Here is a 17,136-nt window from a genome sequence, read left to right as displayed (position 1 = left end):
ATCTTCTGTTTCTATGCATGCCCTTGGAGTGTTGCAGACTGTTATTGCACAGAGCATCATGTCAATGCTTTAAAGCTGATATTTTATTCTCTTTCAGTTGCTTGTCAAATTAGGTTGTTGTGCCTGTTTTCACCTCAACAGTACTCGCCTGCTTTGCACACAAACAAAAATTATTGAGTTATATTAGTATATTAACTTCCTTCAACATCTGAACAGTATTAAGAGAATGAAGAATTAGAGATACTGATTTGATTTGACTTGGCCATGGAATATGACTTTTCTTTAAGAAATAGAGATCCCACTGGATTAGAATTTCTAACTGATGACAAAGTTGTAGTCTTGCAGGTTGTGACACAATTTTAGTCTTACTCATCAGTAGCAGTAAAAACATAAGACAACTGAACTAAAAAATTATGTTGGTTCTATTCTTCTCAGGAAGAATCCAGCTTCTTTTCTAGGAAGAAATCAATTCTACATTCTGGTATAAAATACTACATAAATACATCTTTGGTCTCTTTGTCCAGAAGTTTAAATACTTGTAAAATTGAAATGGACCTGCAGGTCTTAATTATACTCAACATGACCTTTTTACCTACTTTTCTAATGATTAAATAGAGATGTTATCTGAGAAAGCCACTGTCATCTTACTATTTACATAAACACAGAGGGAAGGGTTTTATCTGGTGAGAGACATGAAAAATGTCAACTGTATTTTCTTTTTAGCAATATATAAAAGGAGTGACCTAATTTTTTTATTCTTTAACTTAAAATATGTCATGATTTTTTAAATCAATATGTAGGCCTTCTGAAATAAATTATGAAATGTAGTCTTGCCCTCACTGTCTAGGCAGACTGTTTAAGCTGCTTCTGAGAACTTCCTGAGGATTCAATTAATTGCTTTGATATATATTTGGAAAATATCTGTTTGATATCTATTTGATATATATTTGGAAAATATCTGTTTGATATCTATCTGATAACAATCTAGAAGCTACTTGATACATCTTTCAGCTCTGAAATATCACTTATGTTTCTCTCCGCTGGCCCGAAATATATAGTTTCTGATCTTCCATCATGTAAAATGTTTCAGCCTTTAAATCACTGTGTAACTGGGGAATATCTGGGTTTTAGCTTGGACTTACTGTTTGAGTGCTGGTGAAGATGTGTGTCTTATATTGAGGAAAATTGTGGAGGTTCACCTGCAGAGGAAGAAACATGAATGGTGAGCTTACTTTCAGTTTTCTAAACATGCTGGACTTTATTCACAGCATACAGCTTATTGTACCAGTGCAGCTGTGTGAGAGTAAGTCTGTATTCTGAGAGATGGACAGACATAGGTCGTGGTCAGAAGGTGTTGCAGCCCTGGGCTTCAATCACTGCTGTTGGCTTTTTGGTCATGCAGCTCACTGGCAACAGGCTGTAGCTAGGAATGCTGGCCTGGTATTTCTGGAAGGCCAATAGTGAAACTTAGATACTCAAATCTATTTAAACTTAAAGCCTAGTCATGTGAATTCCAAGCATGTTAAAGTGCATCCTGGATTTTGGTTTGGGCTAAGCTGTCCTATAGCATGTATATAGTAGAATAGTCATGAATGTTTTCCATATGATAAAGTGTCAGTTATCCTGAAATGGCTCTCAGGGGTTGTGAGGTTGAGGTGTGGATTTTTGTTTTGTTTTGTTTTCTTCTGTTTTGTTTCATTTACCGCAGTTCTTAAGTGTTTTCCAAGAATGGAAAACAGTGAAGCAGTGAAGTTCCATGGTTCTCTAAGCTTGACCCGTGTTGTAAGTGCTGGAATAAAAATACAAGATGTTGCAGGAGCTTTGTTTGTATTAGTAAATGCAGCTCTGTGCTATATGAAGCTATTTGTGCTATATGGCTCTCTACCACACACAGCTGTAGATCAGCAGCAATCATAGCATCCTAAATAGGACTGTTTATTCAATTCTATGCTGTTTTAAAATGGGATTGACTTCACTATCATCTAGATTATCTTCTAGCTAAGGAAGCTGAGTTGCTATGGCTGTGACTTTAAAACTTAAATAAGGTGCCTTATTTATTGGATTCTAAGGACCTGAGCACAGCTGAATTCCATCCTGTAAAAACTGTTTTGCCCATGGGACTGTCCTTCAACCGTCCTCCAGTTTTAATTTGTGAAAAAGGAACTTTGAGTAAAGTAAGCTGTGCTCTCACTCATTAACTAATTAAGGCAAGATTTCATATTGGCTCTAAAAGACCATTTTATTAAAGCTCAGGGCAAAAGGAGAGCAGTTGGCAGAAGAAGAGAGATTGAAAGCATCTATATGGAGGTGTCTGAGGTTCCAGTTATTGATGATGGAGCCCTGGGAGGTGTTATGCTGACCCTACCTAAGGTATGCACATCTGTTCAGTCAGGTGACTGGTTTCTTGCTCCATTAACTGTGTTGAATAGCTCTGCATTGGTAGTGATTGGGGAGTGGACAACTACATGTAAATGTTGGGGGTTTTTCAAACCTCAGTTGGGAGCCTTCAGCTGATGAAAAAAATCATTAAAAGTAAGACAATATTCTGAAAAGGCCGACATTTTTGAAATACTTATTTACACAGCCAACCCCATCACCCCTAGTCCTACAGAGCAATATAGGAAGACAGAAACCCAGAAACCCTTCAGTCCTACACATTCATTTTCCTGTTACATGATTTTAAACTGGGAATAGTTATGTGAGGATTAGGAGGACTCTATAGTAGCCTGCAGTTTGTCTGGTTGTGCACTTGTCTGCCTGTGGGTCTGTGCCCTGCTTTTGCCGGGCACTGTGTTTCAACGTTGTAGGCCAAAGTTCTTCCAATAGTTAATAGCTCTGTAAATTATTTTAGCACAAAAAAACCCCCAAATTCCACGCTAGTTTTTGTAGTGAGATTTTCCTTCTAGTGTTGCTTTTAGTATCCTGGCATACTTCCCAAAGAATGCTGTCTTAATGATTCATACAAATATTAATGTTACCAGAAAGAAATAATTTACCTTGAATGGCTTTAAGGAGATAGAGCACTGAGAAGCTTAACATTATCAAGCTTGAAAATAAATCTCAACTATTAGAGGAGGTAAGTAGTTTTTTGTTCTTTGGGCTTATTTGTGAGTCAATCTTGAGGAAGGTAGGTAAAAAAAATCTTCTGGTGCTTTCATGGAGTCTGAGATCTTCAGTGAAATTTGGCATTATAACTCAAGCTGAGGCAAGATGCTTTCCTACAAAACTTCTGTGTAGCAGTTTCAGTTCTGCTGTGAGTGAAACCCATGTGTTTTGGAGTCTTTGCACTGAGGAAGGCCTGTCCCACTGCAAACAGCATGGTACTCTGGTGGTGCTCGATGCTTGGCATGGCCCATGGGCCTCCTGAAAGAAGAATGTTTCCCATGGGATCAGAAAATTGGGATTTGAAGTTTAGCATCTCACTCATTCTCATTGGAATGCCTGGACTGTTGGGTTAGGGGCTGTTTTGAGCTGTAAATTGTGTGCTGTCTCCTAGTTGTTTGTTTGTGCATGTATATTGGAGTTTGGTTTGAATGCCATTTTAAAAAATTGTTCTTTCTGTGCATGGCTTCAGAAATTCTGTGGTGATCTCAATAACTTCTTCCTGATAAAAACTAGTGCATGTAGTTGTGGATTATTTTTTGTTTTCTGTGAAACTGTCAGGCGTCTGCAAAAGTCCTTGAATTCAATAAATTGTCATTTCTTGGTGAGAAGATATAAAACCAAACCCAAGTAATCATCATTTAACTTCTTTTAGGCTCTTTTCTTTCTGTGTAAAGTGAAAGATAAACCCAACCAGAAACATCAGCTAGGGAATCATGAGTTACAGTGCAGCACTGAAGGGGCTGTAAGTCCCAAAAAGTCTTTGCTTTTATTAAATGAAAAATGTGAAATATCTTTTGCTTCTCTGTGGCTGTGCTTTATGCAAGGTAATCCCTAAGTACATGTTAAAAGGAAACCAAAATTCAAGATATTCTCATACTTGCTTCTTCTGTAAAGGAGTCTGTTAGTTAAGGTATCCATCCAGGTGCAGGCTTACTGGCCAGGATGCCTCAGCTCCTCCCCCAGGCTCTGATGACACCTCTTGGTTGTAGCTGCACCATCTCCTCTTTATCCAAGACAGGTGTGGTCCTGATGTAGGAATATGTTGGACCTGATATGAATTCCTGCAAACTGACAGAAATGTTCACTAAATTTAAGCATCTCAGACTATCAGGTTTCTTACATGTTTGTCTTTAGAATAATAAAGTACACTTTTGAACATATTTACTGGGTTCATCTCAAGACGGTACTGAGAGATATTTTTTATTTGGCTGTATTTAATTTTAAATTTTTTGAAGAGATAAACTTAGTGATCCACCAGTCCAGTTTCCCAAACAAGATTGTCACTGGGGCTGATAGTTACAGATCTAGGAAACTTACACACTTCTACCTGTCATTGACTGCTGCCAGAAGGATCCTGATGATTCTGATTTTCCTACTGTGAAGGCAACTGAATTGGTGCTGCTGACATCAGAGTTGACATTGGATATTATCAGTCTGTGAGGTGCAGCTGGTTCCTGGGTTTGTGCTGTTTGAGGCTCTTATGTATGAGTGCTAGTTGCCTGTGTTTGTAGGAGCTGGTGTTCCTGTCCACCTCTGTACAGGAAAGATGACATTTCCCATGGCAAGATGACATTTCCCATGGGTACCTTGTTGCTGAAGGGTGATGGCTCACTCTGTTAGAGCCTGTGTGTCAGACCCCCAGCAAAAGCTGCGTTAGAATAAGGGTGCATGTGAGAGCTGACTCCAACAGTGCCAGATCCCCCAAAACTGAGGCCAGCCACGATCATGACAGTGCTGGTGGAGAGGCTGTGGCTGGTGGGTGATGCTTGCTTTATCTCTGCTTGTATGGGAGGAAGGCAGTTTCTAAAAAGAAGAGGAGGAGGTTTTGTCCATGTTTCCCATCTACCAGTGACAATATGCCTGCCTCCCTCCACCCTGCAGGCTCACAACTGCAGCACATTCCCTTTGCTCAGCAGCTATGCTCTGCCTGTGGCTGCTTGTCCTTGTGGACCTTGCCTGCAAATCTGCCTCCCTGCCTGCCTGGAAATCTTGGCTGGCTTTGCCCAATAATTGAGATGAACGATTGCTGTCCCCCTGGGCTAATTGCACATGTAATCTATTCTTTCCTCCTCTCTAGGGCTCCTATTTGCATAGAATAAACCCCAAGCACAATAAAACCACAAAAAAGAAACCCAAGCAAAAAAACAGATTTTGCTGTTTAAATGAAAAGAGATAAAGGGCAAAAGGAAGGAGAGGCCAGAGCAATTTTCTGCAGTCATTCTTTCTAGATGCACTTACTGGAACTGTGAGGAACACATGCTTTTCTCTATGAACAGCTTTTCTCTATGAACAGCAGACCTTCCCATCACTGGGAAACTAAACACAAAACTGAGAAACTAAACACAATATTGAAAACTGCTTAGTAGAGTTTCGTCCTGAAAGGATGCTGTTGCACTGTCATTGTGTGAAGTTGACTTCCTTCTGTATAAAACTTACTAGGAGAAAACCCAATCCTATATTTTGTGACTCCCTATGGTTCATTGCCATTTGCTGTGTGCCAGGCAACTCTCTCTGGTTCTTGCACTCAGAGTGACTCTCACTGGCATCCTATGCTAATTGTATCAGATAAACATTACTGGGAACATAGTAGCTGAACAAATTCTTTACCTATACTTATATATTAGTTAACTTGGTTTAATCTGGAGTGAAACTGTGCTGATCAACTCTGCAAATAAATAAATAAATGGTTGTTAAGGTTTGATGCCTGTTTCCTGCTTAGGAAAGAGTACTCTGTTTTGTTTGGTCTAGTTGTGACAAAACTAGTTTTCCATATGGTATGTGGTGGACTTGACAAGCAACTGTACTTGGTAATTAATTTCTGAAACGCTAAATAAATAATAGAAGTTATGAAGGCTCTGTTTAGAGCTGGGGTTATGAAGGCTCTGTTTAGAGCTGAGGTTACATTTGAGTAGCTGAACATAGTAGTTTTTCTGGGTTAAAACCAGGTAAATGTTGTTGAATTCTTAGTGACTCGTGAAACAAAATATTATGAATGCCAAATTAATAAAGGAATGCTACTTGTGGTATCAACATACGCATTCATTATGTTCACTTTGTCCTAATATTTAAATCTGTTAGCATCCAGATGCAAAGTTAAGAGCAGAAAAGTGCCAAAAGTCTTCATGTGTCCTCCATAACTCGTATGTGAGTGTGTGCTAGGTGAAGTGTGATAATCCCATTTAGAGGAGTGCTCTCATCTTGGATACTGGAGAGCCTTGGTTTAATGTTGGAGTACACTACAGTTTGTAGTGGCGTAAGAAACTAAAGGATAACATATAAATGTAAAAATACATATTTGAAATGAATTAAAGGGACAGGGGGCCTTAAAAAAGTTAAAGACAGGCACCCCACTTACATGAGGTCCCTTCTGCACTGCTTGGAATTACAGGGAGTCTTGAATGTGAGATGAGGTTTTTAGCTCTTACTCTGGCAATGTCTCAGTGTTGCTGCTGTTATGGGCTGAAGTGTGGATGGGAATTGGGCTCAGAGTTGGCATGATAGCCACATGAGTGAGGAGCCAGTGTGTAGTCCAGCACTCAACACCAGATGTAATAAATGGTGAAAAATTAGGTGGATGGTACTTCTGGTAAGTGGCAGCTTGAACACTCCATGAATGTTTAGAGATACATAAAGAGGAACATAACACTGTTTTCATTTGTGGGCTAATGGGTAGAATGAGGGCATTGATCTGCTAAATTTCCACTCTGGTAAGCTTGTAGTATGTATGCTGGAAAGAAAATGGAATATTTCAGATCTGTAGAGATGTGATTTTCTTGATGTGGTGTTTATCTGAATGGCATTTACCAATTAATTATATGAAAGGTAAAAAGTGATTCTTAGTTGTCTGGCCCATATTAAAATCAGTACTTTCAGTATGGAGATAATCAGTTTATGAATAACTGTGCTTTAGAGTGGTTCATTATATCTCCTTTTTAAAGACCATACTCCAGATGCTACCTTCTATTTGGAGTAAGAATGTGATTTTATGAAAAGCTGTATGGAAAATTGTTTTGTTGGGGGGTGGAAAGGAATTGCAGAACAGTCCTTTTTGTTTTGCTAAATAAAATTTTGTTGCTGGTATGTAATACTGTTGGGGAAAAAACTTACTGAATAATGGAATGTGCCTTTTGCAGGCATTTTCTAACATTTCAATTGCAAAAACTCTTATTAGAGCATGAAAGAATTAGTATGAATCTTCGAAATTGCATTTACTACTTCTTAAATTCACAAACAAAATTTACAGTTCTGTATAAAAATAAGATGGAAAATAAATGTATTTCATATTTTTGTTGGTTTGTTTTTCCTTTTTGTAATAGGGCTTTATTTGTCCTCTCTGTATGAAGTCTCATGGATCAGCAGAGGAGCTGTTCAAGCACTATGAAGCAGTTCATAATTCTGGCATTGATTCAACTCACGGAGGGGAAGGTCATCTGTCACCAGAAAGGTGAAACAGTACTCATTTGTGCATGTGCTTTTGTGCTGGTGTTGAGCCGCTTCTAGTTACACTGAAGGTTTTATTAACTTGAACTTATGCAGTCAAGGATTTAAATGTTCATGTCCCATTTCCAACTAGAATTAAAAGGCATTTGTAGCTTATGTTGTCTGATACTGATCTGACAGTAGGTGAAAATCAGATACATATGTTTATGGTATTAAGCCACCTGTTTCTGATTCTGCAGACAATTCAGCGATACAGACCAGAATGATTTTTACAAGTGTGGCAGAAAAAAATATGGGTTTCTCCTAATTTCTAACATAGAGCTGAAATATCATCATGGGAGAGCGGAGAGGACAACTCTAAAGATAGGGAAGAAACACAATTTTGTCCCTAGTTAATTAGGGTACTTACTGGGGAATTACAATATCAGTATTTGCCTAAATAGCTTCCCTTATTACCTAGTTATTTGCAAGTCTTTGAAGTTTCTATGTGTGCCAGTAAGTCTCCTCCTGTGTTTCAGAAAATCCATGCTGATCTTCAGAAATCTTAATTAGTTTATTTATTTTTTTTGGTCAAAACTGTATTATTAAATGCATCCCTAGGAAGAAGATCAGGTTGTTTCTTTTTTGAGAGCAGTGGCATGTAGCAGGAATTGATAATGTGAAACTTTCTCTAGAAATATTAACTGAGTAGTCTAAGTTGCTTTGGGAAGGTTTTTCTTGGGGGTAACATTTATATAGGTTTCCTCTTGCTTCCTGCTAATTCCTTTTCTGTTCAGTGCTTGTTTTGTGCTGCTGTAAAGAGCAGTCCATGCTGCTGTTTTGTCACATTCCCCTGGTTTGTACACAGGAGATTCAGAGAGAGCAGCATGGAGGTACACAGCACATGACCCTGTGGCTTCTGCTGATCCTGGGAAGTAAACAGTTCAAATGTTTTCTCACAAGCGGAAATATAGGCCAAAATGACAAATAATTACATTGAAAGAAATACATATATTTGTGTAACTAACTCAAGAGAGGGTGACTCTTTGGTGAAAAAAGAGTGTGGAAGATAACATGTTTCAGTTGTTACCCAAATGCATATCTGTATTTGATGTGACATAAGCTGGCAAGCCAGTACTGAGCAAAGCTGGCAAGCCAGTAGGAGCCAGCATTAGCAGAAGTCTTGGATGACTCTTTCCTTGTGGATAGCTGCCTTTTCTCTCAGCTGCTGCATCAAAAGAAATCAAAATTGAGGCTTTATACAGGATAAAGTGATAGGGTACTAATGAACTCATACTGGGCTTCTGATGTGCACATTTATTCAATAATGAATATTCTTTTTATGCCTGATTTAAGTCTTTTTGGAGTAATTCAACTTAGACCTGAAGTGATACTTTTGTAGGATAATAGCATTCATGTGGGAGAATTCTTGGTCATAACTATATTGTTTATATAGTTTATTAAATTCTTATTTTTATGCCTGCAAATTTCCAAAGTCAGCCAGATGTTGGCTGGTGAAATTTAGTTATTTTTCCCTTGGTCATGACAGTTTAAGGACAAGTAAGTTTTGTTTTCTGTCACATAATTGAAAAAGTGGATGAGGTCAGGGAGTTAAGATGGAATAAAGGGAGTCTGGTGAGAGCCATTGTGTAACACATGAGCTACATTTTCCTATTAGTGTGGCATTCTTTAATGCTACTCATTTGCTTGTTTGCTTGAGAAAACTCTCATTCAACATAAATATGTTTTTCCATGCCTTGGAATTCCATATTAAAGAAATATTGTAGCCTGCAGCAGGGAGCCACCCCACTTGCTCTCCATGTGTGAAGCTTATGTGCAACTCTTAGAACCAAGAATGGGAGGTGAAATTCCATATGTAGTCAATAGAAAAAGTTAAGTACTGGGAATTGCACAGTTTTCTCTTCATCCCACTCCCCAGTAAATGGTGATGAATAAGTTTCAAGAGTAAATCATGTAACTCCCCCAGTGTGATTCAGCAAGGCCATTAGTACTCAGTACTAGGGTGGAGGCACTGGCTTTACAAGTGGGAAACTGAGTGGACCATAATGAAAAGGCACTAAGGATTTTCCAGTTGGTAGGCTCAGATGTGCTGAGAGGAGGAAGGGATTGTCACAGTGCTAGCAGAAAAGGAGATTTGGTGAGGATTTGGATGATGGGAAGAAAAGCAAAGTTACAATGCCTGTAGCAATCCCTTACACTAAATCCCCTCAAACCACCCCCCCCCCAACCATGCATTTTCCACTGGTTAAACTAAATTCAGGTTTCATTTTAGAATGATTGAGTAAAATTTTATTTGGGATATCAAGGCAACTACTGTAGAAGGATCTTTACATTGCAAGCTCATTCCTTTCTCCTCCCTTATCTCTACTACAAACTAGCTTTATACAGCTCAAACCTTTTGATGTATTGTGAAGACCAGAGCATATTAAATGCTTTGGTATTGCAGGTCTGGTATATGTTCAGTCCAACTTCAATACAGCTGGCTGTTCCACCTGCTTTTTTACTTATAATCTTAGATCTGAGTCTTAGTTCATTGACTTGTACTGATGAGAAAGTGGCTCCCTCTTCTCCACCCACAATCAGGTTTTGGAATGCAGCTACACCTGCCTCAGTAAAGTTGTATTTGCAAACCTCCAGTAAATCTGTCACAGAGGCAGAATAATGTGTACATAACAAAATTTTCTTCTGAAAAAAGTAAATCTCCATGTTTGTTTTGTCATTAAAATTGGTCCACCTTGGAGTTCTTGCTGCACTGGTTCAAATGCATATTTCACTTGCTACTTGATGACCCTGACCCTGACTGGTGAGGAATAAATTCAATCTACATTAGCATATTAACATCAGTTAATATCCTAATGTAGATTGAATTTATTCCTCACCAGTTTAGCTAAGGAATAACTTGTTTTGGTGGTTTATTTTCTACCAAGTATGAGATAATTTGAAAGAACATCTGTGGAGGAGGGGATAATGCACACCAGCAGCAATAAAATTATATGGTATAAAACTGAGAGGATTTGTTGGCACCGGTACCCTGACATATATATTCTGTGTAACCACTGTACAAACAGTAAGAAAGAATATTTTTACATTATTTTAATGACCCTTGTGTTCTTGATTTGGAGTGGCTGTATCTCAGTAATGCAACATTATTCTTGTGTGTATAGTTGTGCAACTCTGTAAGGAGACCTGTGATTTTGAAGGGTTCTGTGTGAATCAATTACTAACAGTTATAGCCTTGGATTGTGTTCTTGTATGGCTGGAGGCTTGAGCATGAAATTTGAGAATTTAAAATTCTAAGGCTTTAAATATTCAGACCATGAAGTGAATATGTCTGTGGGGCATACCAAATTGCTGTGTGGATGAAAAATTATGTAACTGCATATTTCAGGAGTAAGATAATATGCTGTTGCTTACCAGTAGTCCATGATATGGAAAGTGAAGGAGAAGAAACCTGTCCTTTTTTTAACAAAGGCATGCAAACCCATTAAATGTTCCAATGCATAGCTTTGTCATTCTGAGCTCATGTGGTTGAGCTGATGCACTGATTTAGATTTACATTCTATTCTCATGAGACTTTTTATTCTTATCTATTTCTTTACTTATCCATTTAATATGTTTAGCATTTTTCAGGAGATGTGCAAAGTGATATTAATCTAAGTTTAAAAAAAACACCTAAAAATAAATATTTATAATTATGTAAGTTACATTTATGTAGTACATGGCTATCAGTCTGATTACTTAACATGCATTACAAGTTGTATGTAATTGACAAAATGTAACCACCGTGTATTCATTTTCTCCACTCTGTGGATATATTTATTCAGAGATGAAGTATCACTGCTCCGACAAGAAGTCCAAGACTTGCAAGCTTCGCTGAAGGTTGGAAATGTATTTTACTTGCACTTGGTTCTTTGTTTCAAATTGAAGTGTTCCACTGTCTTGAGCAACCAAATTTATAGTCTCTCTCCCCATCTTCTTTTTCTTTTTTTTTTTTTTTTATCATTTTCCCCCTTAGGAGGAGAGATGGTATTCAGAAGAGCTGAAGAAAGAACTAGAGAAATTGCAGGGGCAGCGGCAGCAAGTAATTGCTTTAAAATACTTGAAGCAGGTTTATCGTCAGCATTGACATTGAAGATTAAAACCTGTTTTGTAAGGCACGTGGCCTGATTTAGTTAGTTCTGTAATTTAAATATTGACGTGTTCTTGCAAGCAAAGCTAGTTATCTCTACACAATGTAACTGTATATATGGAAATGTAAAGAACAAAGTCAGAATAGATAACGATTCTTCCATACTACTCACTGCAAGTTCAGTTCAGACTTTTACTTCTGTTGAGCTTATTCAGAACTCTGTTTATTAAAGAAAGTAAATTGAATGTGGTGTTTCATCTTTTATGAAAAAAGGCTATGGAGTCCTTCTTGTAAAGAACTTTTGGAAAACAGCAGTGGTATTTCATAGGTATCCAGCTGAGCTCAAAAATAATGCAAGGCAAATTGTGGTGTGTTGTGCCCTAAAGGAAGCTTGCTTTTTTTATTACTATGAGCTGCTTAGATGTGGGATAGTTACAAACCTCAGAAATTGCTTTCTGTCAAAGCTCCCTCTCAGGATGTTCTTGATGTCTGATTTCTATATAGAGGAAAGGGAGGGGGAGGGTATTCTTTCTGGAACCTTATGAGTGGAAACCTTAATAGTGTAGTGATATATGAAATGAAAAGTCATCTTGGCCTTTTCCAGTCTTCCAAATCTAAGTGTTTGAATTCAGGTATTTTTATACTGCTGTGCAGTATTTGAGCACAGAAGTCCTTGTTTCCCTGTCTTTTCCAAAAAATGGATGAACTTTGGAAGTAGTAGTTTTTATTCCTACTGTCTAATGGTGCATTTATTCTGTTTTCTTAAGGAGTCTAAATCTGATGGATTGACAACAGCTACGTCTACAGGTGGCTAACATTTTATTATAATAATTTCTGCACTGCTTTGGAATTTAGTTTGGTTTAGCTTTTAGGTAAATTAGCACTTTTGGTAAATTAAAGAGCTGGAAAGCTGGAATGTTACAATTACTGCAAAAAGTTAATTGTAAGATCTATTAAGAGCTATTTATGTTAAGCAATGGTCTGGGGAAATGTTCCAGGGGCTCAGGGTTTGAAATTTTTAGAAGCAAAACAGGAGTTCTGAATCTGAAAGCAGTTCTCATGAGGCATCTTGAACACTTCTTTAATAATTTCATATATTCAAGCAGTGAGGACTACTACAGCACCATACTATATAAACTCTAGCATTTTTCATTGATGGTTTTATGAAGTATTTTTCTGTGCTCATTGCTAGCAAAGAAAACAGTGAATTTTTGTTTGTTTTGATGACCCATAATTTTTGGTCCATTTTTCTCCATGAGGCTCTCACAGAATAAAATTTTCCCTATTTGTACGTAAACTATCTGACTGATATTGATTAAAGGTTTTCATTACAGTTCAGGGCTTGGAGTTTAACATCATGTCACAATGATCTGCAGGGCTATTTGTGACCAATGAAAACCAATATGTACTCAATCCTGCAGAGTACTCAGCTAGTGACAGTGACATCATGCTTGCAGATATTTAACTTCAGTAAAGTTGTTCACTTTGCTGAGATGATTGGATGTTAAGGGATTTTGGATTACATATTCACCTCTCATGGTTAGTTATGGGCATGAGGAACTGTATTGTCCTAATTCTTCTAGAAAATAATACTGTTCTTTTTATGGAAATAGAATCATTAGAACGGCAACTAGAAGAGATCCAAGTAGAAAATTTTAACATTAAGCAAATGAAAGACTTATTTGAGCAAAAAGCAGCACAACTGGCCACTGAAATTGTGGGTAAGTGTATTAGCATGAGATCTGATTCTCTTTTTGTGCAATTTGTGAAAGGGATAATTTATTCAACTTCTTTCTTACTAGATCTTAAATCAAAGTATGATGAAGAAATCAGCCTTCGGGAAGGTGCAGAACAGAAGGTGACAAACCTGAGACAAGAACTGCAGAAAGAGAGAAGTACAGTAGAAGACTTAAAGACAGAGCTGGTATTCACATCACATTAATGTTTTTGTTGTTTTCAAATCAAGGGAGGTGTTTATTTAAATGCTTGCAAACACAGTTTTAAAGTAGTCAAACTCTGTTGAGCTTGAAGGTGTATGCTTGTGGGCTGAAAAAATTCAGAGTACCATTGTTTTTGATCTGCATTTTCAGTGTTTTTCCAGTGAGAAATTATATGTTGTTTCTGACATGTATTAAAATCCACCCTGCATTATGTTGTAGTCTTCTCATTTGATGCTCTACCATTCAGCATTTCTGCAGTATATTACACATATAGATGTGCTGCACAGACTTGAACTTGGAGCATGCCATTGCTGACTTCAAAATCTATCTTTAGGTCACTTTTTCCATGAGGAGTTATGCTCTGACTGTCCTTGGGCAGCTAGATTTTTAAGAAGTGCTCAGAGAGGTGTTTTGTGACATGGTGGCTGAAAATCTGGCAGCTGTCATCATCATGCCTATGTTAATCTTGTCCCTCTTGTGCTTGGCTGATAATACCAATGTGTGTGTATTCCAGGATTTGGGCTCCTGATGATTTTTATATTCAGCCATGGCTCCAGGGAGCAATCCCAGTGACTCAGCAAGTTGGGCCACTTCTAAAGCAGTAATGCAAGGAATTTCCTAGTTTCTCACACTCAGCTACTGCTTAGACTCTGGAGGAAAGTAGGACTTGTTTATCTCCCTTCTTCCCTGTAGCTGACTGCCCTCAAGGCCTATTGGCCTTGCCCAAATGCTGGACCTATCCATTCCTCCCTGTTCAGTTGCTTCTTGTGTTGCCTTTTCCTTATCATTTATTCTGTTCCTTTTGTCTTCTAAAGATGCCAACACTCCTTTTCTCTGCTTTCTTTAGTGCTCCTGTTTCATACTGAGGGATTTTATAGTGCTTGAGATGCAATTACCAACAGATTTTGCGTGTGGGTTTGGTATGAGCCATATCTGACAGCACCTTCAAGACGCTGCCTTCAGCTGCCCTTTTGTTTCGTCTGTGGTGATTTTTTGAAATAATTCTGGAGGACAGGGGCAGTATCCTGTAACTAGCCATCTACCTACATAAAAGTTACAAAAATTAAATCTTTGAGACAATTTTTGTTTTGTCAGATTTGGTTGAAATCAATCAGCAAGTTCAAAATTTAGCAGACAAAACCTAAAAACTACCCCTTAAATCCTGTTTTCTTTGGGAATTATAAGCACTTCTATGTGGTTTTTTGGGGGAGGCCATTTATCTCTTTTTTTATTTATTAAGTCTAGCTGTAATACTGTATCCATCACCTTGTCTATAAGTGGATTATTTGATAGATTATTAGAAATGACATTGACTCTGGAAGCATGTCTGCCATTGTGATGCTTGTTGCTCACTGTTCCCAACTTTTCAGCTACAAAGGCCTGGTGTGGAAGATGTGGCTGTCCTGAAAAAGGAGCTGGTCCAAGTTCAAACACTGATGGATAAAATGACCCTGGAACGTGAAAGAGAATCTGAAAAGCTGAAAGATGAGTGCAAGCACTTGCAGGCTGAGCAGGCTAACTCTGAGGTATAATAATAATGCATTATAATAGTAATAATCATACATAAGATGTGTGTTCTAGCTTTGCTGTGATTATCATATGAAAATGGAAAATAATAACTAATCATAATGAAAAAGCATATTTCATTATGATTAATTATTTCATTATGATTATTAATCATAATGAAAAAGCATTTAATTGAATCTTATCACTTCTTCAAATATTTTGGTTATTCTGCTCTTCCATCAGTTACAACTTCCACTTCCATACAAGCAGAAGAAAAGGGAGGCAACATCTCAGATTTGGATCTTTAAGGATATCTTCACTCCTCAAACTGTCTCAAACACCTCCTGGCTAAAACACAGTTTTGCTAAGTGTTACTTATAAGAAAATAAGAACTGGAATTCCTTCATGGGCACATTGGCTGCAGTGCTTGACATAAATGTTTGTCCATGTTTCATCTCAAACACATCAAGGACTGATAGTTTAAAGTGATTTTTACACCATTCTTGGCTGGTTTTACAGGCTGCCTGAGGATACACATACTAATACTGGTTTTCAAAGTGAATATCTTTAAGATAAGGTAAATGCTCAGTATGGGTGAAAATAACAAAAATCATATTAGCCCTATATCAGCATCTTCAAATACTGCAGGAGAGGGATGTGAAGAACAGTGTAGTCTACAATTGTCACCTAAATCTGTTTGTATCTTTTTTCAGAGCTGTTCCTGAAACTAGCATCTGCATCTTTCACATGAATATTCATACTGAGCGATTCCTTTCATCTTTAGTTTTTCACTATAGTTGCTCCTGCATAGTGAATGTGTCATGAAAACAGCTGCACTGCTTTGGAGCTAAGCATTGCTATGAATCTCTGCTTATTGGGATTTGTTTCAGTATCTTATAAATCTTCAATAAATGAAGCAGCTAGGCTTGATTGTTAACTTGAGTGCCCAAAGAAGTAAACAAAATTAGTAGCCTAAATTGAGGGTAAATTTAATGAAGCCAGGACTAGTGGTTTTTTTGTTTGAGATTTTTTTTCCCCTCCCACTAAGCATTAGAAGGCATTAGAAACACTGGAATATTTATAAAACAAATTTGAGGAAGTGTGCAGCTTTTGCAACTGCTTCTTTCTGTCTTTCATCCATCCATTTTATCCTTCTGCTTTCTAATAGAGACACTTAAATTTGAGGTAATTTTTTCTCGAAGCATTTAATTTTCATAGCAAATATCTGTCATATCAAGACAATTTCAAGATGTTATTAAACCGATGCATTCCTGGTTTTTTAATGGTTCAGTATTCATACAGACACATCAGCAAGAAAATACCAGGGCTGAATATTTACCCCGGATATATTTCCCTGTTAAGAAGAAATGTGAGATTGTCTTACTGAATTGTGAACAAGAAATGGATCTTTATGCATTTAAATTATGATTCTAGTTGGAAAGGCTGCAGTGGTGTCCTTTGTAAGCTACCTGCACATTTTCTGCATTATATTCTCTCAGTATGAAGTAACCATATTGTTTTCTGATAACACCCTGGAATGTTTGGCCAAAAAAGACCAATCCTAGGATGTGTTTTAGCTAACAGCTTTGCTGTGAGACAGCATGGTGAGGCACAGAGTTACAGAAAGTCAGTAAACTATATGCACTATAAGCAAAGTGTTCTAATGTTCTCTTTGGTGTTCCTTTTTCTGTAGGAAGGTTGTAAATTGGATGGTCATTGTCTATTACTTCTGTTCTGCTTTAGTTCACTTTTGGATTCAGTATTTATGCATTTGTGCTGAAATCTCTGCTTATGAGAACAATAGGAAAGAAAACTTCTTTATAAAAGGTCACTACTATATAGTATATTTGAAATGAGTGCATTAATACACAACATGTTTTAGGGTAGCTATGCCCTAAAGTGCTTTTCTTGTTTTTTTCCATTACTGTATTCAAATACTGTGCAGTCATTGATATATTCTGTTCTGTACTGATCCTGTTTAATGGGGTACTATTGTTCCTCTGATTGTGCTGACCT

General features: G+C 37.5%; 1 protein-coding gene across 2 annotated transcripts in view; it reads left to right on the top strand.

The window, feature by feature from the left end:
* Positions 1-17,136, top strand: part of EEA1 (early endosome antigen 1) — a 235,835-nt gene that overhangs the window by 14,028 nt on the left and 204,671 nt on the right. For both annotated transcript variants that reach the window (XM_054514799.1, XM_036400262.2), the window contains exons 3-9: positions 7,422-7,549; positions 11,370-11,424; positions 11,561-11,626; positions 12,442-12,481; positions 13,288-13,395; positions 13,477-13,598; positions 14,985-15,140. In XM_054514799.1, coding sequence (XP_054370774.1) covers positions 7,422-7,549; positions 11,370-11,424; positions 11,561-11,626; positions 12,442-12,481; positions 13,288-13,395; positions 13,477-13,598; positions 14,985-15,140 — 675 coding nt within the window. The remainder of the gene's footprint in view (positions 1-7,421; positions 7,550-11,369; positions 11,425-11,560; positions 11,627-12,441; positions 12,482-13,287; positions 13,396-13,476; positions 13,599-14,984; positions 15,141-17,136) is intronic.

This window comes from Molothrus ater, chromosome 5, assembly GCF_012460135.2.
Source record: "Molothrus ater isolate BHLD 08-10-18 breed brown headed cowbird chromosome 5, BPBGC_Mater_1.1, whole genome shotgun sequence".
NCBI lineage: Eukaryota > Metazoa > Chordata > Aves > Passeriformes > Icteridae > Molothrus > Molothrus ater.
Note: the sequence above shows the minus strand (reverse complement) of the source record. Positions and strands in the feature narration are given on the sequence as shown.